This window comes from Sturnira hondurensis, unplaced genomic scaffold, assembly GCF_014824575.4.
Source record: "Sturnira hondurensis isolate 20B ecotype Veracruz unplaced genomic scaffold, ASM1482457v3 Scaffold0021354, whole genome shotgun sequence".
In the NCBI taxonomy this organism is placed as follows: domain Eukaryota; kingdom Metazoa; phylum Chordata; class Mammalia; order Chiroptera; family Phyllostomidae; genus Sturnira; species Sturnira hondurensis.
The window spans coordinates 7,453,167-7,476,660 of NW_028093985.1; the positions used below are offsets into that span (position 1 = coordinate 7,453,167).

The window sequence follows — 23,494 nt, forward strand, 5'->3', positions numbered from 1 at the left end:
TTAGAGTGAAGCTGCTTTTTTTGTTTGCAAAAAGGTTTTGGATAAAACCACCATTCCTTAGGTCTTGGATTTCTGTAGGTTGTGTGGGGTACATAGGTGGTTGAGCACATTTTCCTCTGGTTTTTGGCCTCACACAGTTTGTGTTAGGGGAAGATGACCAATGCTTCTATCTTCATTATCCTCGTACCTGAAGCGACATAAGCCTTTCTGAACTAACAACAGCTCATGAATGAAGCTTTGTGGAGGAATCTTCTTGTCAGTGGTGGGGGTAGGGTAGGATAGGATGGTAAGGAGGAGGGCATGAAAGTAAGCCATTGAGGGGTCTCACAACACACAGTCTTTGTCCCTGTATCCACATTACTCCACATGCAGCCAAGCGAACTCTGAAAGTTGTAGAAATCAGGCCACAGACATGGAAGTTTTTGAAATATGAACTTGACAGTTTATTTAAAAAAAAAATAATGGGCAGAAAAGAGGAGCATCCACCAGCCAGAGAGTTGCTGGCCAGTTCACCTCAAATTTTGTTTTTCTTTTTCAGTCCTGGTTGACATTTAATATTATTTTATATTAGTTTCATGTGTACAATATATTGGTTAGACAATTGTATAATTTAGAAACCGATCGCCTGATAAGTCTAGTACACACCTGGAACCATACATAATTATTACCATATTCTTGACTATATTCTCTGTGCTTTACTTTACATCCCCATCACCTCAAGTTTTTATAACACATTAGTTTTAGATATTCTTTCTTTTGCAAGATTTGCACCCTACCCTCATCCTGCAAAAGTTTTTTTGTATTCTTAGGAAGGGAGCCCTTGTACAATATACAAAGTTATACTTTTGAATAGTGATTCAAATATATATTTTGAAAGAGAGTAATAGTAAATAGGATGAATATATAAAATCGAAGAGACTCAAATAGACATTTTTCTATCTATGAGATTAATCAGCGATAAGATAAAGTATACTTCTAAAAAGAGGTTTAGCTTTCTTAAAGATTTTATTTATTTTTAGAGAGAAGGGAAGGTAGGGAGAAAGAGGGAGAGAACATCAATGTGCAAGAGATACATTGATTGGCTGCCTCTCACACGCCCCCAAATGGGGACCTGGCCTGCAACCCAGGCATGTGCCCTGACTGGGAATTGAACCAGCAACTTCCTGGTTTACAGGCCAGCATCCAATCTACTGAGCCAGACCAGTCAGGGCTAAAAAGAGGTTTAAACAGAAGTAAGAAAAGTTCTACCTCGGCTGGTGTGGCTCAGTGGATTGAATGCTGGCCTGCAAACTGAAAGGTCAACAGTTCAATTCCCAGTCAGGGCACATGCCTGAGTTGTGGGCCTGTGAGAGGCAACTGTTTCTCGCACAACAATGTTTGTCTCCCTCTCTGTCTCCTTCCCTATCCCCCCTCTAAAAATAAATAAACAAAATCTGTAAAAAAATAAGACAAGTTTTAAACTTTCACACATGAACAAAACATAACTCTTGCCCTCCGGGCGTTTTTGCTTTAAAGGGAAGGTAGGAGATAGGTGACAAGTACAATCCTATTTCCCTTACACACAGCAGTAGCTACCTAAATAGTGTTGCTCTAAAGGGGAAAATAATGTTTTCTGGCGTATAGCAGATAACCAGTTAGTGATTGTTTCCCTTTTATGAGTACATTGCATATGAATAACTGCCGGTTGGCAGGCTCTGATAAGTGTAGTGGAGCCTCAGTCCCCAACCTTTTTGGCTCCAGGGGCAGGTTGTTGGAAGACAGTTTTTTTTCATGGATGGGGGTGGGGAATGGGGGATGGTTTGGGGGTGATTCAAGCTCGTTATATTCAAAGTCAATTCCTGCCATGCAGCCTGATTCCTAATAGGCCTGGACTGACCCGTCCATAGCCTGGTTGGGGAACTCTGCTGTAGAGAGAGATGATCTTGTCATAGGAACACAGAGAGAAAAGGTGATTTTTAATTAAGATGAGGAATTAGCAGAGCATTTCATGGGAACGGTAGCTTTGCGATGGCTCTTGATGACTGAGTGCAGTTTTGACATGCGGAGGTTGCGGGCAAGGCCGGATCACGGAGAAAGAACAGCATGAGCGAAGCTGTGGAGGCATTCCTGCAGGTGCGTCTGCAGCGGAGGCTGTAGCAGGTGTGTCTGCAGCGGAGGCTCTGTTGCCTCAGTGCACTCTTGGTGTCAGTATCGTTAGGGTCTTTCCTGTTGGGCTGGTCAGATTTCCCGGTCCAGATTCTCCCCAGCTTCTGCCTTAGTGCAGGGCACTGTTCTGAGAAGAGACTCTCAGAAGAGGCTGTTTTAGAATATAGAAACTATATTCTATTAGTATTCTTTTTAGTTCAGGCACAGTACTGCATCTCAACTGCCTGTGTCTGCCTTTTCCAGAGAAATTGCCAGACCTCTGCTAATTCGAGAGAGGAGAGCTGCCCTTGGACTTAGAGTATGATAGGGCAGTCTAGAGATCAGATTACCTTGAACCAATCCCCTTTAGGATCTCCCTTTATTTCATTTTCAGAGCTACTGGTACCCTAATTCCTGAGCCTTTTAAGCATTTTATGTGGTAAATACAGGATTGGTTCTTGGTTTACTTCACTACTGATTTAGGGTTTAGCTTTCAGGTATGCTAAATTGGTTGCTTATTCATTTTTCCTTCTAGCTTCAGATATTACATTTGCAATTCTCATCTCTCCTTTTCTTTCTGTACCTACAGGCTTATGGCCTTTAAAAAAAAAAAAAAAAAAGCAAAACCATGTAGTTTCTAACGGGTTTTAGGACCAAGTGATATTAGAAATTAGGTGTATGTTTCAAATATGTCATCTTTGCCTTGAACCCAAGTTTCTTTATTTTCTTATACTATACCTTATATTACATTGCTTTAGTACAAAACTCTTTCCTTAAAAACCCTGTGCTGGTTATGAATTGATGTAATGAGACAAAACACTATTCTATTTTCTTCTAGTTTGCCAAGAGCCAAAGAAATGTCCGAAGACCAAGATTGTTTTAAAGTCTTTGGAAAAATTGAAAGAATTCTGCTGCGATTCTGCCCTTCCTCAAAATAGAGCCCAGAGGGAACCTCTTCAGGAAAGACTGGCAGTTCTGCCAAAATGTACTGACTTTGACGATATCAGTCTTCTGCGTGCAAAGAATGCGGTTTCTTCCGAAGATTCCAAATCTCAAAGTAGTCAAAAGGTATGTGACAGTTATATAGAGGAATACCCAACTACCAAGAATAGTAGGTTCTGAAGTGCCATTAGTTTCTGTGGGTCCACTTGGGGCATGGTTTCCTCACCTGGCTGATCATCTGAATTAGTTAAGGGAGCTTTTACAGTTCATTTCATTTCATTTTTATTTTTATTTTCCTGGCATTTCTGATTCATAGAAAATTAGAAGTAACCAGGTAGAAGGAACACTTAGAAGTAGCAGATGGATGTTATTACAAGTGATAGCTGAGTATTCGATGGTGTGGAAGGGCACAGACAAATGGCAAAAAGCTACCGAATAAGCTTAAATGCCCAGTGGCCTTGGACCATTAGTGTGGATTCAACAACCCCGAAAGTCTCGATAAGTCCTAAAATTTCCGTTTATTAATCTGATTACCCTGAGTTGTCAAGACAAAGTTAAATTGAGTGCAGAATGCAGTCGTGGGAATGTGAAAGAGTACCATATGTCTAAGAAGTATTTTCCCCCAAGTGGTAAGAAAAATGTTGCTTAATACTCGAGTATTCAGACTGAACTTGCATATATGCATAAACTTTTTCCTCGGTGCCTACTCCCATTCCAAATGTGAATAAGGACTGTATAGTAAGGACTCCCGCCCGCCCCCTCCCTGGAAACATTTGTTGAAGTATTAAATTTTTCCATATGTAGTATTTCTGGAATTTACATAAAAGTCATGGAAATGAAGAAGAAAATCTACATCAGTATTAACAGGAAATATTTTGTCCAGTGTGATATATTGACCCGTTTTTCTCTTGCCACACCTCTCCATACCTGTCTTGTTACTGCACTTCTTTAGGAGTTTGCTGGGCTACACTTTCAGATAAATTGCATCTATACCTGCTGTCCCAGCCAAGCTGAGTTTCTAAAACATTCAGCAAATGTAAGGTACATGTTTTCTGGGTTTTCTCTTGGATTGGAGTTCCCCTCTCTGGGCTGTAGAGGACATTTCTCTTTCTCTCTTTTCTTCCCCTGTTGGTCCCTAGTTTTGGGGGCTATATTTTTAATTCCAGAGGTAGCTGGTAAATTTTTTTATGGGCTGGCAGTGACACAGTGACAATTAATTAGAAGTTGGATTTATTCTACAAATTTGTCTCATTTTACCTTTTGTGTAAATAAGTTAAAAGGAAGGACTTTGCTCTAAGCTGTGAATTGGAATTATGGTTTTCATACAGGGAAGTAAGGATAGCAGGAATACTAATGTTGAAAATGTAACCATGTGGTGTATGCTTTCCAGAAGTTCTTTATTTTATTTTTATTCCATGAAATATACTAGTAAATGAATCAACTATAAGGCATTAAATTACACATGGACCTCTTTTATTTATTTATTTATTTATGTATTAGCCAAATTTTATTATTCATTTAAAATTATTTGTAGGTAAAATTTACATGCAATTAAATGTGTAAGTATTAAGTGTGTTATTATTAGTGTGTTATAAATTTTGACACATAAATAACCTATGCAAACCAAACCCATATCAAAGTACATGTGATCTACCCGGGAAAAGTCAAACCATTTTTACTATAACAAGATTGGATTGTACAACCTGGCAGCCTAGGACAATGAACTAGAATATGCATACATGAACACTGATGACTTCACTGTACTAGTTAGTGGGGGCAGTAGACACAGTTGAGTGAGCATGGGTACTGTGTGGCCATCCCATTCAAAATGACTGAGTGAGTAGAGCAGATCTACATCAGATTTTGTGTGAAGCTTGAACATTCCCCCAGGGATTGTATTCAGATGATTTAGTAGGCTATAGCTACGGCCACCTGGTAATTGGCAGCTTCACCACAACAGTGTGCCTGCTCATGCATCATGTCCCATTCAGAGTTTTTTTGCAGAACATCAAATCACCCAGGTGACTCAGCCCCTCCATCATTTTATTTATTTTTTAAATGTTTTATTTATTTATTTTTAGGAAGAGGGGAAAGGAGTGTGAGAAACATTGATCGGTTGCCTCTCACACGCCCCCATCTGGGGACCCGGCCTGCACCCCAGGCATGTGCCTTGCTTGGCCGGAAACTAAACTGGTGACTCTGGTCCACAGGCCAGCGCTCAATCCACTGAGCCCCACCAGCCAGGGTGGACCTCAATTTTACTAAAAATGTGGAGAAGGACTAAAATCTCTAAATTACTGTCCCTTCCATAAATTTAGTAAAAAAAAATCTATAAATGACATCTCTACTTTTCCAAAACTTCTAAATTGTGGTTTTTCTTAGAGTAGTTATGGAATACTGTATTTTGCTGTGTATAATGCACACTCTTTTGTCCCAATTTTTTAGGGAAAAATAAGGATGCACATTATACATGGGTAGTACTAATTCTGTATCTATATAAATGTTTTTTATGAATTCTTTTATTTATGCTTATGTGTTAGAAGTACAACTCTAGGAAACAATAATGATATCTGTATGTTAAAAAATAAATGCTGAAATTTCTTTATAATGCAAAAACAAGTCTCCAGATATAAATGAATAAATAATTGAATCAAAGAATTAAAATGAAAGATTTTTCTTCTTGAAAATTTGGGTAAAAACCATGGTGTGCATCACACGCTGGAGCGCATTCTATGTGGCCAAATATGGATACTATCTCTTAGACCATGCTTGGAGATACAAAACACTGCCGCTTTAGCTGTCCTCGTGCGTGTGAAAGTGATTCTGCCTCACAGCCAGCGAGAGACAGGTTCGTGCCTGCTGACTGTGCCTGGCACACCCGAAATGAACAATGAAAGGAAACAGGTTAATTACAATAGGTTTAATGAAATTAAATGTAAAAAGAAGTGCACAAAACATTAAAATGTTTAGACTTTTAAAATTTGCTTTCATAATTATACAGTCGTTTAGTTTGTCTCATTTATTTTTGTCTTTCTTTTTGAAAATACTTTAAACCTACAAAAATTTTGCCTTGTCCGCCTCAGATTCACCAATTGTTAGCTTTGTGTCAAATTTGCATTCTCTGTCTCTGGGAACTAATGTTAAGGTTAGTCCTTTTTCGACTATAAAAATCTCTTGGTTGTCAGGACAAGACACTCTCTGATCTCCGTCCTTTTGGATCATCACATGGGAGTTACGAAAACTTACAGAAAATTCCGGATTCGAAACCGTCTAACAAAAGGACCAAGAGCATCTACACGCCGTTAGAATTGCAGTACATGGAACTGAAGGAGCAGCAGAAAGATGCAGTTCTGTGCGTGGAATGTGGGTACAAGTATAGATTCTTTGGGGAAGATGCAGAGGTAAGTTGTTTTTTCAAACCTGTTTTCGTGTTTTTCTTGTCAGGCCTTAAATATTTTTCAGTATTTTCGTTTTGTTTTCTGACCTTTTGAAGAAGTGAATATTATCAATTACCCTTTAAAAATGCTAGTTTACAGTAAAAACTAAAAATAAACACAAACTTGGTGAGAGCTAGACTTGTCGGGAAGGAAGTGAGGGCTTCCTACTGGCACGTTGGTGCTTGTTCTCCACGGTGGTAGCTTGGTACCTTTTATCCATCAGAAGTTGATTGGATGAATCAGTCAATGAGTGTACTGTAATCATATATCTGTTTCCTAATGAAGGCTCAAGCAAGAAAAAGTTTTTGAAGTGTAATTCCTCTGTTTACCCTTAATTTATGAATTTCCGCAGACAGTGGAAGAGCCCATTAACTCTGCCAGACACCCACCGATGATGGAAGTCATTCAGGTGTCTGTATGTTAGTCATCTTGCTATATTCATCTACACTGGGTTTGCATTTTATTTTGTATATTCGATATAGCCCAAGTTAAGAAGGTGAGAGGTGAATTTGGGCATTTCAGGGCGAGCTTAGGGAAATGCTCTGTGGGGCGATTTGGATGGTTCCATAGTTTTAGGCCTGGTTGGGTTGTCCGCCCTCAGAGAATGACGAGGAGGCACTTCTGCTGCTGTACAGATGGGCAGTGGAGACTTGGCCGCCTTTTTCTCTTCCAGTTTTCTAGTGCTGCTGTGGCAGGCAAGTTCCGATGGCATTGTGCTGTGTTCTGCATAATGCTGTTAGACTTTGAAACAGAGTCAGCATGTTTCCTGTAGACAGGAACAAATATGTGGTTGGCATCCTGTAACTGAAGGGGTAAAAAGAAATGCTGTTTTCGCCCCTTCTCTCTAGATCAAACAGCAGATCTAGCCTTAACTACAGTAGAGGCTGGTGTTTTCCTGCCCTGTCCTGCAGCGATGAACTCAGACAGTTCAGAAACGGGTGGGTTAGGGGAGTGAGAATGTGGGAGTGAGAGTTCTGTGGCTGTAGTGGGCAGTCCCCAGGCCGTGGTGCTGTCTGGAAGAGCAGGGAGGCAGGTGGTGCTGCCCGCTTCTGCATTTCTGTCATGCGTGTGTCATTAATTAGCTAACCAGACCAGGGGGTTCTCTCCTCACTTCCTCAGACACCCTCTGTTCAAGTAGTTTATAATTTATGTCTCCATACCCTAATATCTCCTAATTTTGAATTATTTCCATGTGCTATGGTATTAAATTCTTATTCCATTACAGTTTTTATTCTAATGCATTACAGGGAAAGCTTAGCACATCAAAGTTTTGATAGAGCTAAGGACATAGAAGAAGACCCGTCATATTCTTCCAAGTCATCTGTAGATACAGATGTTGACCCTGAGATTAGGCCATGGGAACTGCCAAAAATACTAGCTTAACCTGGAAGCTTCTACACAGGGAATGACTTGGGAACTTTTTATTGAAATGCCACGTGGGCAGAGAAGGGCACAAATACTACGTGTGTACCTCGATGAGCTTTTAACAGAGCGAACAAATACCACACAAGGGATCTTGAAATAGAAATTTGTTACTATTCTCTTTTCTGTTTTTTTAGATTGCAGCCCGGGAGCTCAATATTTATTGCCATTTAGATCACAACTTTATGACGGCGAGCATACCTACCCACAGACTGTTTGTTCACGTGCGCCGCCTTGTGGCAAAGGGATATAAGGTCAGCCTCGGCTTCAGCCTGTGGGATTAGGGGATCTGACCCAGAGCGAAAACACATTTTGTAAGGTGGTAGGCTCCGATTGGTTTTGAAGTTTGGCATTTTGGGGAAATGAAATTGTGGCATAATTACTAGCATTATATCTTCATGAGTTTTAACATAATAGACATTGAGGTAAAATTTTTAAAAGCTGTGGTGTTTCAGAATTGACCTTTTAACATCTCCAAACATGTTTTTAAAACAGTTTTTTAAATCCTATTTGATACTTAATATTTCTTGTTTTTGTCGAAGGTGGGAGTTGTGAAGCAAACTGAAACAGCAGCATTAAAGGCCATCGGGGACAACAAAAGTTCACTCTTTTCCCGGAAATTGACTGCTCTGTATACAAAATCTACCCTTATTGGAGAAGATATCCTTTTTGAATAGGAAATTTCTTCTTAAATTTCAGAAATCTTTGTTTTAAGTAGCATTTTTTTAAAAACTGTTCTTTGGGTATGTTTTTGATGAAATGGGGTGATATGGTTACTTCGATCTTCGATTACTGTGCTCCTGAGGGCTGTGGGTTGGGAATGGCAAGAAACAAGCATTTTTTTCCCTAAATGCCATAGTAAAAGGAGAGTTTATCATACTTTAAGAGCAAGAAAAAGGACAGCTTGACAAAAGATAATGGCAGGTTAGCAACTGATTTGAAATCCCATCCTTCCGAGACCCCTGTGGGTGGGCAGTGGTGAGGAGCTGAGGCGTACAAGCTCCTCCACATCTTCCTGAGGCAAGACCTAAAAAGTAGGTTACTGACTTCAAAAGGAGGAAAGAAAACTAAAAAGTCAACACACAGTAAATTACTTATAAAACGTAGGCCGTCTTCATTAATTGTTAGCTTTGTAAAAATTATATTATTTTTGAAAACAGATGATAGGTGCACCTGTCTCACTTTGTAAGAATCCTTAGTTTGCAGAATAATCGCTCCCAAATTTATGGTCAATCATAAATTCGATGAGTTACTTGAAGCACAATGATTTTCATAACAGTCATAAAACTATTTTAATTTTTAAAAACTAGATGATTTTGTATAAAATGATATAAGGATGCATTTTAAAGTCTGTGCTATGGGGTGGAGTCAGGTGTCTCAGAATAAAAGAAAAGAGAGTGGAGGTTGGGATGAGAGATGGAGAAGGGATCGACCAAAGAACATTTATGCGCAGCCCATGGACACAGACAATATGGGGACGGGCTGGGGGTGGGGAAAGGGTGGGGCTGGTGGGGGTGGGGAAAGGGAGGAAAAGCATAAACAATAAAAACCCTAAAGAAGAGAACTATGAGGAAGGTCTTAATGATACTGTGTGAAAGTAATATTTCTGTTTCAGTTTATTACAAATCTGTTTGTTTAGAGATCTGCTTAGCTCCTACCCAAATTAGGAAGACTGTTTTTTCTATTAATATTATGAATAGGGAATGGCTATCACTAAATAGTTAACAGCTCTGTGTTACTGTAAGCTGATCAGTCTGTAACACTTTGGTAATTTTATTGTTTGCTTTTCCTGAACTTGAGCCTCTTAATGGAAGCCTGCTCCTAAAACGGTACCTCTGCCTGCTTCTCTTTTGCTACTACTGTAGCTTTTATCAGCTGGTTCCATCCAAATTGGATGTTCCCAAACTGACCTCCTCTAAAACTGGTATTTATCCCTGAGAATTTAATTAATGGACTCAACACACACATGCATACACGTGAGTGTGTGTTTCTGTTTTCTCCTGCCTTTAAAAAAACGTCATGCTATTTCTGAGAGCTAATAGGCACTTTAAAGGAGGAAAGTAATTTGTACTATTTTGGTGTGTTCATTCTTTGACTTACAGGATTAAGCATTAGGGAACTGTTAAGGATTCCAGTCTGAAGTAGAGGGTTCACATTTGGGCTTCCACAGGGTCTGAGGGACTCTCCCGGGCCCTTTGGAAGTCAGAAGATAATAGTTGTCTGTCCTCATGACCCGTATGTCTTAGGGAACAGAGGGCCTAGAGCTGTGATGGGAGTAAATCAGCAAAATGAATGCTGTATGGAAGATTTTTTTAAGTTTATTTTTTATTTTATTTTTTCCAGCACTATCCCGTCTATTCCCTTAAGATTTTTACAAGTAAAAATGCCTAGAAACATGAACTCATAATTTAAAGGAAAAAACAGTTAATATTAATGGGAATATAGCATGTATTTTTCTTTAATAATTATTACATGTGAATCCTTTAGTTGAGCTGGATAATGCTATAAATATTGATGAGATAATGACGGATACTTCTACCAGCTATCTTCTGTGCATCTGTGAAAATAAGGAAAATGCTAAGGACCAAAAAAAGGGGAACATTTTCATTGGAATCGTGGTAAGTACTTGGTAGGTGAAGAATAAATGATAGATGTTCATGGTATCTTGAAGTGAGCAGTCATGTATGGTTTATAATGAGGATATCTGATGAAGTGTGCCCTCAAGTAATTATACTTAAAAAAAAAGTTTTTCTCATAGTTTTATATGTTAACTCACTAGTTACAGTTTTCTCATTTGGCTACTTGGCACTCCGTGCCGTGAGAGGTCTAGGTAGTTTCTGTCGGATGCTCTAGGAGTTTAGGGTTGAAGACAGACACAGTGAGGGGTGTGGACGAGAACAACACACAGACGGCAGAATAAAACACCAAACCAGCACGCGCATGGAGAGCAAAGGGTTTTACAGATTGCCTCTAGGGCAGGGGGGTCAGACTCCTTCTCACCAGGGGCCACATCAGCCTCGCGGTTGCCTTCAAAGGGCTGAATGTAATTTCAGCTCCTTAACAGTTAAGGAACAGTTATATTTACACAGTCCTAAAATTATTTTGGCCCTTGGAAGGCAACCACAAGGCTGATGTGGCCCCAGTGAGAATGGGTTTGATGCCCCTGCTCTAGAGGTTTGAAATTAAACACAAACGATTATGGGATTGCTGTATATAGATTTGAAGGGAAGAACAGAAGGAAGGGAAAATGATAGTTGGGCAATAAAAGACTTCATATTTAATTAGCATTAAGAATATTTACAATTAGTCTTCCAGACAAATGGGATTTGTGAATCACAGTTCTGTCGATCTTGTCCTCAGGCAGTTTGTGAGTTTGCCTGTTGACAGACCAACCGGACTCAGCTCAAAGCCGTGGACTTTGCAGGGCCCGCAGGACTGTTAGACCCCTTCGATCTGTGGAAGGTCATGCAAAAGTAGGACTCCTTGCCCAAGTAGTAACTAATTTTCTTTGTTTTTTTTTTCTTTGAAATTTGCTGCAATATCAACAAAAATTCCTACAACCGAAATGTCTTCAAAGGACCTTTTCATACTTTTTTCTGGCTGCATAATTCTGCTAACTTGATGTTTCCTTAACTATTAAGCCTTTTGTGAGGCAGTTAACAATACTGTTTGGTGGCTCTAAATGATTTTTTATCCTTTAAGAAGCACTTTTTTCTAGCCACGGGCAGTTGGATTTATTCACCAATAGTAAAGTTATTTGCTTTTAGGAATTAGCATTGGTAATGTGCTATTTTTTATTTACCTGACACTGAAGAACAGAATTGATAATATATAACTTAGTGCTTTTAGAAATACCCTCTGGCCCACTGCCAAAGCTAACCCTAGTGTATGAACTTGGATGGGAGAAAAGTGAGAAATGGTAGTTTGCGTCTCAGGTGTTTTCTTGGGACCTGGTCTTGACCCCAACAACCCCATTTGGGTCAGTGATGTCCAGAGCTCTGGGCCCAGGCTGCACCTGTCTTCTGAGTTCCAGGCTCCTGCATCCGACTCTTTATTGGACAAGGCACTCAGAATTTGCCCCGACTTCTCCAGCTCAATGTGGAACTCTGCTGTGGAACTCTCTTGCCTTTACTCTCAGTACTCTCATTGCTGGATTTGTTCTCGTCATGAGTGTCACATGTGCCCCAGTCACCATCTAGGCATTTTCTCTGGGTTATTGACAGTCTGAAGTCAAAGGCTTCACTGTGTCCGTGCCTCTGCGATCGGGCCTCATGTTTTCAGTCCAGGCTGTGCAGTTGTACACAGGCTGACTTTGGGTTTCTCAGGGGCATGCACACAGTAACAGACGTTGCAGGTGTTACAATAGAAACCATTTCTCTCTGATTTAAAAAAGCAAAGGTATGTTTGCCTGATACACTTGTGACTTGAACTTCTATAAATGGCTTTTGTAAATGTTTGGCTGGTCGGTTGGGAGATAAACTTGGGTATGTATACTGATGAACTTTAGTCCAGCCACCTGGGCACCGGAGGAAGGCCTTTGGGCTAGAATTTAGGAGGTTGCTTGAACCAAAAATGAAGAATTTAAAAAAATGATAAAATGTTCAAGAGAAAAAATGCATGAGACAATGCATAATCGCAGTTTACCGTGAGGTAAGCACCCGGGTCCAGAAGTACAAGCCTGCCTACAGGAGGGCCCCTGGCTCCAGAGGCAGCTGTGGTCCAGATCTGTGTGGCCGTGATTTCCTTGCTTTTAATTTTAGTGTTACCACCTTAAACCATCAACAGATGTCAACATATGGAGTATATTTGGGGAGGGGTTTGCTGCTTTTGTTTACAAAGTACTAGTGGGATACAAGATTTATTTACATGTGTTACGGTAGCAGATTTTCCAGCTAGGTTGCTGGAAAAATTTCATTGTATGTTTTACAGTTTATTCATCATTCTGTTGATGTACATGTGGGTTCTTTCCAGTCTTGGTACAAAGAACGCTGCCATAAACTCTCTTTGTATATGTGTCTGAGTTTCTCAAGAGTACATACCTGGGGCAGGAATTGCTGAGTGATGGAGTGTGGATGTTTTCAACTTCCCTAGAAAATGCCAGGCTGTTTTCAGAAGAGGCTGTATCAGTTGACTTCCCTCCAGCCACATGTGAGTGTAGGGACTGGTTATATTTTTTCCTGTGAGCTAATACAGTATGTAACTAGCTCCCTGCATTTCTTAAGTGTTCGTAGTGGACAAGAGTGTGGCCTTGGGGTCAGACTCCATGACTCTTGGCTCTGCTACTTTATTGCCCTGTGACCTTGGGTAAATTGCTTAACTTTTTTCACCTCTTTTAAACCATGGTCGTTTCCAGTTTATCTTTGCTTTTATTGGCTTGGGGTGTTAGGGGGTATTAGTTATCATGGTTATTCCCTGGATAGGTAATCTACCTGGGGCTCATTCAGAGTTGGTTATATTTGATTTTTTTGCAGAAGTTATACTTTACAAAAAGACTTTATTTATTTATTTTTAGAGAGGGGAAGGGAGGGAGAAAGAGAGGAAGAGAAACTATTGATATGCAAGAGAAATATCAATTGGTTGCCTCTCAAATGCCCCCAACTGGGGACCTGTCCCATAACCCAAGCATGTACCCTTACTGGGAATTGAACCAGCAACCTTTTGGTTTGCAGGATGACGTTCAGCCCACTGAGCCACATAATCCAGGGCCAAATGTTACACTTTTTATTTATTAATTTTATATAATTTAATAGTAATTTACTACTACTATTTTGACCAGGTCACTAGGAACATATCACTTCTTTACTTTTAGTGATGACAACTGATGTTTGTACAATGCTTTATAGTTTACAGAGCATTTATGTTTTCTGACTTGAACCTTTTAGTAACCGTAAGAGGGAGGTAGGCTGGTTTAGTCCCAGTTAGAGAGGAGGAAACTGAGGGTTGGTGACTTGTCACAGTGACTCCGTCAGGTTCGTTAGATCAGGAATACTTGGACTCGGCACCGCTGTGCAGTCCCATGTAGCATAGTTGGAATATTGGTGAATCTGACTTCTCATTAAGAGTCTTGGGAAACAGACCGATTTCAAACTTTAGAAATGGAGTACGTACTAGAAAGTGTGTCATCTTTGGTATTCCCGCACTTATTTATGCTGTGTCGTAGTTATAATTGGGAACATACGTTTTCTGTGACATTCCATTTCATTGTTTTCAGGGAGTACAGCCTGCCACAGGTGAGGTCGTGTTTGACAGTTTCCAGGACTCTGCTTCTCGCTCGGAGCTGGAAACGCGGGTACTGGGCCTGCAGCCGGCGGAGCTGCTGCTTCCCGCACGCCTGTCAGAGCGCACGGAGGCGCTCATCCACCGCGCCACCGCTCTCAGGTACGGTGGACGGCCGGAGGGTAACGCAGAGTCTGAAACTCGGGCTTGAAGCTGCTGAAAGTTTTTTACTTCTAAAGATATTTCAACAGTAGTAGTAGAAATGTCCAAAAAAGAAAAACAGAACTACCTGTAATATCAGTAGGACTTTAGAAACTGATTGTTAAAGGGGGTTAAAGATATTATTTGGTCATTAATCTTCAGTTTCTGGAGACAATTTAGAGTTCATTTCTCAGAAAGCTTGTATAACTGAAAATACATGATCAATTTGTGGCTCTGTCCATGAGTTTTATTTATTAACTCTAAGGCCACACCTCTTATTTAAAAGGCAGCGTGCTAGGCACTGTGGCATGCAGAGGAAGAAGATGCGGTGTGGCCTATGCCTGGCAGAATTTATAATCCAACAGGAGAGGCAGGTGTGTACCTACCTAACTAGACTCACAAAAGGTAGCATGTTCAGTGACCCTTGTGAAGGTGCCCGCTTGGGAAGACTCTATACTGCCACCTGGAGGAGTGTGGTGGGAGAAGAGCCTGGCGCGTGCTGGGGCTCCAGTGCAGGGGACTTCATAGGTTGAGGAATTTGGACTTGGGACTACGCAGGAGAGCCCATACAGATTTTCAGTTAGTCAGTTGACAAGTCAGTTAGAAAATCTGGTTAATTGATTAGGTAAAGTTCCATAGGTTTCTTTGTTCTTAGAGTTAAGAATGTGCCTTTTTTATTGAACTAGAATGTCTTTCAAAGATGCTTTTATAATATGTTTTTCTGATTATAACACTAATTTGTGTTTAGGAGAAGTTGGGAGTTAAAAAAAGGAAAAACTAAAAAGTCAAATACTGTAGCTCACAGATAATTACTGTTTAAATATTTTAGTGTATTATTTCCATGTATGTATATCACCTTTTGTTTGTGAACTTGGATTTATGTTTGGAATCAGTTTTCTGTCCTGTTAATTTTTTTCCTTAAAAATTCCCATATATGTTTTGCTTTATTATGGAAAAGCTCAAGCGTATACAGAATTACACAGAATACTGTAGTGAACCTCCATGAATCAAACTAGCCGCTTCGACATTTCTCAATTCAGCCAATCCCACTTCATCCATACCCCTACTTCTTCCTTGGATTATTTATTTGAAGCAAATCCTAGAGAACATCGTTTTATCTGCCAATATCTCAGTGGGTACTCATGAAAAACAACTCGGGGGCTGGGGGCACTGATGCCCCCAACCCTGCTGTGCCATTGAGAAATCTGTGTATTACTTTTGACTCCCCCAAAACTTAACAAGTCGGTTAAGTTTTTGTTTCTGCAAGTGGTTAGTTCCAGGACCCCATGTATTAGCCAAAAACTATACATGCTCAAGCCCTTAAATAAAATAGTACAGAATAATGTGTACAGTCAGCCCTCCTCAGCCTTAGATTTCAGCCTTGGATCAAAAATACTCTTTTTGATCCTCGATTGATCGACTCTGTGAATGTGAAACCTACAAATATGGAGGCTGACTGTCTTTATTGAAAAAAATTACGTATAAGGGAACCTGTGCAGTTCAAACCCGAGTTGTTCAAGGGTCAACTGTAATTGAGACTAAAGTTGATCAATTGAATCAGCACTTTCATTTCTTGTTTCTACTTATTTTTATAAAGAATAAAGTTAAAATTTAATAAAATATCTATGCATTCCACAAAGACATTGCCAAAACTGAATTATTTGGTTGGCAGACAGCATTGCCTGGTGGTATTCCTAAATGTTTACTCATTAAATGAGATGTAAAGGCCATTTGGCCTACCAAAGATAGTTTGGATTCCCTGTGTAGGTTTTCCAAATTCTATGGCTGCCTTTGCCTTTGTCTTGTTTTAATTTGTGTTTCTCTGATTATCATTGAGAGAGTGTAATTTTTCCTGTCTTTAGTGACCACATGCAATTTTTATTTTGTTTGCATATCAGACTAAGTGAAGTCAAGAGTCCCATTTCTGTGGAGTGTCTAAAACTAATCTCTATTTATGGACAGATGGAGTAGTGGAGATTCCAGAGTCAAGTGGTCCAGTAGGTGGCTTCTGTCACGTGGGCTTTGGGTTGGAGGGTTGGCTCTTCCCCTTTGTGATTTTGGCTGAATTACTCAACTGTGTTGTCCTTTGATTTCCTTTTCTTTAAAATAGGGAAATAAGAGTGCTGACATTATAGGACTGTGTGAAGATTAAGTAAATTAATATAGTGTAGAAAGCTCTCGATAGTGGAAGCTATTCTTTTTCTTCTCCCCCTCCCTCTTCTCTTCCTCCCCTCCTCCAGTTCTCTTCTGAAATTCTTATCCGAAGAAATCAAGTATGTTGGACCTTCTGTTCTCTCTGTGTATAGCCTTTATGGTGTCTTCTCTCATCTATAGCTGGTTCTCATATTGTTTTGGCTCTTGGGGATTTCTTTTCCTGGCAGGGGACACACAATACATTGTGTGTCCTTGGCAGAGGCAACCATACATTGATATTTCTCTCCCTCTCTCCTTCCCTTCCCCTCTAAAGATAAATAAATAAAATCTTAAAAAAAAGAAAAGAAAAGAAAATCAGCAACTGGGATAGGGTTGTTTTTAATTAGTAAGTATGAAAAACAGCCCTGGCCAAAGTTGTGTTCCATTTTTACTATCAGTAAACAATATAGCATTGAATTTTTGAGGAGAAAATTTGTTTCTGTTGGTATTTTCTGGTCCATTTTAAATAGTGATAGATTCTTAGGTCTCAGTCTTAAAATCTTCTCTTTTACTGTAAACTTGTATGTAAAAATAGCACTTTTTATCAGTTATTGGTTGATAGCTTACTAATACTGAAGAAATAATAAAGCTGTGTGGAAAAAGGAATGGCTTGGAATCATAGAAGAATGGCTTGGAAGAATTATAGAATGGCTTGGAATTACAGAGCACACATTTTAAAGTACGTATTTGGTTTCTTTGGTGTTCTTCACTTCGACCACAAGAGGTCTCCAAAGGATTTTGTATATTCTGTGAATTACAGGTTAAAGGCTACTGAAAGCTCTCATTTTTATTTCTCAAAGTTTAGACTGATTTACTTTGTGTCATATGGTAATTTAGAATGATTATTGTTCAAAGATTGCACTAAGATAAATGTTTTATTTCTAAATGATGATAAGCTACCAATTTTTCTTAGGTTAATTATCTTCATTTACTTAAATATGTTTATAAGATTTCAGTTTAAATCTTAGGAAATCAATGTTATTATCCTGACTGTTACCCTTTCTGTCTGTCTTGAGACTATTTATAGAGAAACATTACAGAACAACTTACCCAGCCCCCACCCATGCTGGCAAAGGCCCCTTTAAAAAGACCGTTAAGGTGATAGTACAGGTAATTCTAGTTTTCTCTTTTGAAATATCCTTTACTACTGTTGAAATATTTTTATAAGTAAAAACCTTGAAACTAATAAGTAGTTTTGGAATTTAATAAGTAGTTTTGGAATTCATTAAAGTTTAATAAGTACTTTCAGAATGCTTTCATGTTGATTAAGTCATACTACCTTATGAAATTTCTCCTTTCTGGCTTATTAAAAAAATAAGTTTTAAAGTTAAAAATCAAAATCACTTGAAGAAATACCAACACCAAGTGAATTCAGGGAGCCCACAGAAGGGCATACATCACATCCAGAGTTCTAGTTTGAGAGAGGAACGGCCCTGGAGTAGGGGCGGTTCGTAAGGGGGTCATACAGGTGGAGCTCAGTCACACCTGAGTTTACTTACCTGTTCTACTTACCTGATAGAATTCTAAGGAGTTCACAAATAAACATTTTTTACTTTCATAGGTAAATAGTTACTTAAGGTGTACTAAAAATGTAAATAGTGAATCAAATCTGTGATTTCATAAATTTGTATGGTGTAAAAGGAATCAAGTTGATAAAATGTGGGTTAATTTAACAGAAACCGACAGGGTGTAGTAATAACGTGCTCATGGACGCGGCAGCGTTTTGAAGGTGGGGGCAGTGACTTACGTTGGGGAAACGTGTTGGAACATGTTGTAGGGGCAACATACGTCACTGTTGTCTTCTTGTCATTTTGATTCTGTGTGTGTGTTTGAGATAAATTCAGCCTAAGTGGGACCATTGCTGTAGTGAAACAGTAAATCTAAACCAGAGTTTTAGAGAAATACAAACAATGAATATGAGGCTGAGAAATGGCCTGAAGATGGGTCACTTTCCATTTTTTTTCATAATAGCTCACCTTCTGAATTAAGGTATTTTATTCTTCCTCAGGTTTACGTCATTAATTTAGATAGCTAGCAGTAAATTTTAATTGATTATCCTTTTCTTATTCCTAAAAATATCTATATTGGTAGATGTTTCCAGTAGACTCTCAAGTTAGTGGTACATCTTCTGAGTTCCCCATCATTATACATTCATTCATTTATTCTTAAAAACATTTATGGGTACGTACTATATGCCAAGTTCATTACTAGATGGTGAAGATATAAAAATGAATAAGATCCCTACCTTCCAGATTCTTTCGGAGGAAGTAGTCATGGCAATAAATAATTACAATGAAAGTGCCAGTTGTTAAGGTCTTACGGAGCAGCTGGTAGCATTAGAACGTCAACCTTTGCCTGGAGGAGTCAGGCCAGACTTCCTAAGAGAGTATGCAGGACGGAGGCTTGAAGAATGACAGCAAGGTGGGGGGAGGTGTGAGAGAGTGTGGTTTTCTTGGCCAGTAGAAACTAGTTTGGTTGGCTGCTCTGCCAAAGTGAGCGTGGTAGCCTGAGGCAGGACAGATGTGGGGACTGGAAAGAAAGGTAACCGTACTGTGAAAGTGAAGGAGAATCAAAGGTGAAACAGTGGAGGGGAAGCAAAATTAAGGAAGCGTTGGGTAAAAAGTTTCCTGTGAAGAAGACTGAGAAGGGGTGGCTGGTGGTAGAAGGTGTATCATAATGATCTTTTGTGTTCCCGGCCCCTATCATAGTAGCTTGTATATAGTAGGTGCTTAATAGATACTTGGTAAAGAATGACTAAACAAGTGACTTTTGGAATAGGGAGAATAATGGCTATTTTCTATTTGTTTTTCTTAGGAAAAGTGATTTGGGTTTTATAAACGTAGAAATTGTTTTAGTAGTGGGAAATTCATACGTATAATACATATGATGGTAAATGTATATTTAAATGGTATGGACATAGAAAACATAGCTAACCTAAGTCACTTCTTTTGGCAAGACTATATTAATTCTCTATCATTTTCCTCATTGTTTTTATTCTTCAAAAATTAAAAAAAATAATGCCACTTTAAATTAGTTTGTTTAAACAAACTGATGTATATATGAAAATTCAAATTTTAAAACACAATTAAGTAATAGCTTATAGTTATTCTTCAAAAGTGTTTATTACCGGGCTTATCTAAATAAGGATTCTCCTTGTGCATTTCTTTGAATGTAACTATAGGAACATCTCTCCTTGAAAAGTGTAGATGGTTTATTGATAGTAGTAGAATAGGGAGAAACAGCATATGCGGAGTCTGGAGGACTGCTCTTACTGATTATTACAGAGCGCTCCCCAGGCAGGGCGAGCTTGAACAGAAAATTGGGAAGCAGTTGTGTAAGATGTGCAGAATTGTTTTTATTATTATAATTAAGTATATTTTACTGATTATTCTATTACACTTTTCCCATTTTTTTCTCCCCTTTATCCCTCTCCGCCCTGTACCTGTCCCCCTTCCTCCATCATTCCCCTGGCCTTGGTTCATGTTCATGGCTTGTACATTTAAGTTCTTTGGTTTTTTCCATTTCCTATACTATTCTAAACCTTCCCCTGTCTATTTTGTACCTACCAGTTATGCTTCTTTTTCCCTGTACCTTTTACCCTATTCTCCCCCTCTCCCCTCCCCTCTAATAACCCTCCATGTGATCTCCATTTCTGTGAATCTGTTCCTGTTCTAGTTGATTGTGTAGCTTGTTTCTGGTTTTTTTTTTTTAGGTTCAGTTGTTGATAGTTGTGAGTTTGTTGTCATTTTAATGTTCATAGTTTTGATCTTCTTCTCTTTCTAAGTCCCTTTAACATTTCATATAATAAGGGCTTGGCGAAAATGAACTTCTTTAACTTGACCTTATCTAGGAAGTACTTTATCTGCCCTTCCATTCTAAATGGTAGATTTGCTGGATAGAGTAATCTTGGATGTAGGTCCTTGTCTATTATTACTTTGAATATTTCTTTCCAGCTCCTTCTTCCCCAACCTAGAAGGTTTCTTTTGAGAAATCAGCTGATAATTTTATGGGAACTCCTTTGTAGGTAATGGTCTCCTTTTCTGTTGCTGCCCTTAAGATTCTCTCCTTATCTTTAATCTTGGGTAATGTAATGATGATGTGCCTTGGTATGTGCTTCATTGGGTCCATCTTCTTTGGGACTCTCTGAGCTTCTTGGACTTTCTGGAAGTCTATTTCCTTTGCCAGATTGGGGAAGTTCTCCTTTATTATGTTTTCAAATAAGTTTTCCATGTTTTGCTGTTCCTCTGCTCCTTCTGGCACCCATCATTCAGACGTTGGAACATTTCAAGTTGTCCCTGAGGTTCTGAAGCCTCACCTCATTTTGAAATCTTGTTTCTTAATTCTGTTCTGGTTGAGTGTTTATTTCTTCCTTCTGCTCCAAATTGTTGATTTAAGTCCCAATTTCCTTCCCTTTACTCTTGGTTCCCTATATATTTTTCTTTATTTTACTTTACATAGCCTTCACTTTTTCCTGTGTTTTGTGACCATACTCCACCATTTCTGTGAGCATCCTGATTACCAGTGTTTCGAATTCTGCATTTGATAGGTTGTCTATCTCTTAATTTCTTAGTTCTGTTTTTGGAGTTTTAATGTGTTCTTCCATTTGGGCCCCAGTTTTTTGTTTTGGCACACTTCTAATGTGGTAAGGGGTGGAGCCTTCGGTATTTGCCAGGACAGGGCAACCCAGTTACTGTGTTGTGGTGCTGTGTGTGGGGGGAGAGATCCCACAGGGAACAATACTGCTTACTTGGCTCTTGGCGAGCTTTCAGTCACTTCCTCCACTACCTACAAGCAAATTGGGCCCTGCTAGTGCTGATTCCTGGGTGGGTGGGTTTGTGTACATTCTAGGATGTGGTGGGTTTCTTCACAGAACTCTCCTGTGAGGCTGGGAGTTTCTTCTGCCACTGCAACCCCCACAGGTTTTTATAGACAGAAGTTTTGAGGCTTTGTTTCCCTGAGCTGGAACCCTGGGTTGCGTGGTCTGTCTCACTCCCAAGTTGTTCCTCCTGGTTTATCTGCACACAAATTGGGACTGCCCGCTGCCACCTCTCCCTACTGGTCCTCCAGCTGCAGCCTTGCTGCTCACCGTCCTCTCCACCTGGCTGCCTGTCTCCACCCCTCCTACCAGTCTCGATGAATGTTTCTTTAACTCCTTGGTTGTCAGGCTTCCATGCAGTTTGATTTTTCTGATAGTTCTGATTATTTTTTGTTTTTAAATTTGTTGTCCTTCTTTTGGTTGTACAAGGAAGCAAAGTGTATCTACCTATGCCTACAACTTGGCCTGAAGTCCAGAATTGTTTTACTTCTTGTACTTTTGTAAATATACCTGTTTATTTGGGGTTGAAAATTTAATTGTGTGCAGTGTCTTGTTAAAAAGCATTATTCCAAAGTTAAAAGATCACTGCGGTAGTAAGTGTCAAAACCCACTAGTCCTATCTGATGCTGGGAAGTCTACCTTCTATTATTAAGATATAAGCTAATAAAATAAAATATAAAAGTTTCCTCAATTGAAATCTTAATATGGGTAACCTCTGTCCTTAAGATCTTGTCAACTTTTTTTTGCCTTTTCCCCATCATAGTCCAAAGAGAGAGTCCTTTCGCTCTTCTTCCTTTCTAGTGATGTTTTACTGTTTACCTTCTGTCAGAAACTTGAGGCTAGTTTAGTTCAGAACCCTCTGCACCTGCTTATCTCTGAACATTTGTGGACTTAGACTTATCCATTCGTATTTTCTTTTCTTTTTAAATACATTTTTATTTTTCAATTATAGTTATTATATTAGTTTCAGCTGTACAACATAGTGATTAGACATTTATATAACTTAACAAAATGATTGCCCCAGTAAGCCTAGGGCCCATCTGACATTGTACTTTGTTATTATAGTGTTACTGCATTAGTTTTGTTCAGCAACTTCTTGCCAAACGTCCTGCTGAAGGGAGATTTCTTACTGATTTCCATTAGTTTTCTTGATTACTCTGATTTTATTCTCTTACCTCTTGTTTTCTGGCCAAGAATTTCTCCTCTCTCCCATCCTCTTTTGGTGGGGTCTTTGTATTCACTAGCCCAACTCTTTATCCATAGAACAGGAAGAATCTCTGAAGTCCTGGTATGTTTCTTCCCCTCTACCATTTCCTCCCCACCTCTCGTACTTCCTACTTCCCCTATTCCTTCTGTCCTTGTTTTCTTTGAGAAAAATACCCATCTAGTGTGTGATTTAATATATTTTGTGATTTAATATGCATAGTACTGAGTTAATGACATTTCTCCACATTTGGTTCCCACATCCGAGCAGTTCAAAACTTGGGCCAGTTCCTGGGACTGTTTCCCTTATTGCCATGTGAACTCTTTCCTGTGCTTTGTACCTTCAGCTCTGACCAGCTCTTCTGGGCCAGTCTGAGCTGGGATTTGCAGCTCAGGGGAGTGGACCCTGAACACACCACTTGTTGCTCCCAGTCCTAATAGGGAGGCTGGTAGAAGAATTAATGGTAAGTGGAGTTGCATGCCTTCCCTGCGGGCCATGTGGGAGCACGGCCATGCCACAGGATTAACTCCTCACCTGGTAGAGCCACTGAGGTCAGGGGAGTGCTATCACATACGTCTCTAAGATGCTTTGTGTTTATGCAGGAGGGCCTGCACCTGACTCATCAAGGCAGTGCTTTTTGAAATGTAGTCATTAGTCATTAGCGGATCATGAAACAGTTTTAGGGGTTGCAAGGACCACTTTTAAAACAGTGAATAGAATGGTGTGGAGTTGAGATGGAGACACTGCACGTAATAAGCTAAGTATTGTTTTATGAAACTTTGTTTTTCCATTTGCTGTACATCTTAATCCTATCTTTAACCCAAGAAAAACTTGCTTTAAAGAGTGACAAATCGACTTCTGGGCATTCCTGTTAACAATAAATCAAGTGGTGTATATGAATAACATATTAGTTGAATAATGTTTTCTTTTCCATTCAGC

The 23,494-nt window shown here is 39.4% G+C and overlaps 1 protein-coding gene across 1 annotated transcript in view; it reads left to right on the plus strand.

Moving 5' to 3' along the window:
* Positions 1 to 23,494, plus strand: part of MSH3 (mutS homolog 3) — a 143,865-nt gene that overhangs the window by 2,385 nt on the left and 117,986 nt on the right. Inside the window, exons 3-8 of the mRNA XM_037032459.1 lie at positions 2,972 to 3,192; positions 6,252 to 6,467; positions 8,063 to 8,179; positions 8,468 to 8,585; positions 10,398 to 10,543; positions 14,137 to 14,303. Of these exons, the coding sequence (XP_036888354.1) occupies positions 2,972 to 3,192; positions 6,252 to 6,467; positions 8,063 to 8,179; positions 8,468 to 8,585; positions 10,398 to 10,543; positions 14,137 to 14,303 (985 nt within the window). The remainder of the gene's footprint in view (positions 1 to 2,971; positions 3,193 to 6,251; positions 6,468 to 8,062; positions 8,180 to 8,467; positions 8,586 to 10,397; positions 10,544 to 14,136; positions 14,304 to 23,494) is intronic.